We start from the raw sequence: 585 nt of genomic DNA, 5'->3' as shown, positions 1-585 counted from the left end.
GTGTGTGTGTGTGTGTGTGTGTGTGTGTGTGTGTGTGTGTGTGTGTGTGTGTGTGTGTGTGTGTGTGTGTGTGTGTACATTAATTCTACATATAAAACTTGTATAATTATCATCACGTCTATTTCTCTAAGTGCCTAAAAAAGAAAGAGATAGAGAGAATCAGCTAAGTTTCTCAGTAAATTTTTTTCCACTGATGAGCGCGCGTGCGATCGTTATCTACGGTCAATTAAGGAAATCAATTACCTAGTAACACACGTGTTTCGGATTGAGAAGAACATGCGGTCGGTCTCTAAGCAACCATGAGTACGCCATCCATTTACGATAAGAAAGAAAAATAAGGTCCTGGAATCGCACATTTGAGAGAGTTGGCGCGTACTATTCGCTTACCTGTCTGTAGGTGTCCTCGATGGTCGGAATGTAGGATTCGCGGAAGGACCCCTTCACGAAGCGCAGCACGAGAGAACTCTTGCCAACGCCGCCCGCCCCGAATACGACCACGCGATAGTCGTTACTCTGCTCCGGCATCCTGACATCTGCCGTCCCGGCGACGTAAACCCCCGGCACTCGGGGTCCGCGTAGAGAGAG

The 585-nt window shown here is 47.9% G+C and overlaps 1 protein-coding gene across 1 annotated transcript in view; it reads right to left on the bottom strand.

The window, feature by feature from the left end:
* Positions 1–573, bottom strand: part of LOC108688390 (GTP-binding protein Di-Ras2) — a 21,548-nt gene extending 20,975 nt beyond the window's left edge. Inside the window, exon 1 of the mRNA XM_018194635.1 lies at positions 388–573. Coding sequence (XP_018050124.1) covers positions 388–525 — 138 coding nt within the window. The 5' untranslated portion in view covers positions 526–573. The remainder of the gene's footprint in view (positions 1–387) is intronic.
* Between the last annotated feature and the right edge of the window lie 12 nt (positions 574–585).

The sequence above is a fragment of the Atta colombica genome, unplaced genomic scaffold (assembly GCF_001594045.1).
Source record: "Atta colombica isolate Treedump-2 unplaced genomic scaffold, Acol1.0 scaffold231, whole genome shotgun sequence".
Classification (NCBI taxonomy): Eukaryota; Metazoa; Arthropoda; class Insecta; order Hymenoptera; family Formicidae; genus Atta; species Atta colombica.
This window is presented reverse-complemented; position numbering and strand designations above follow the sequence as displayed.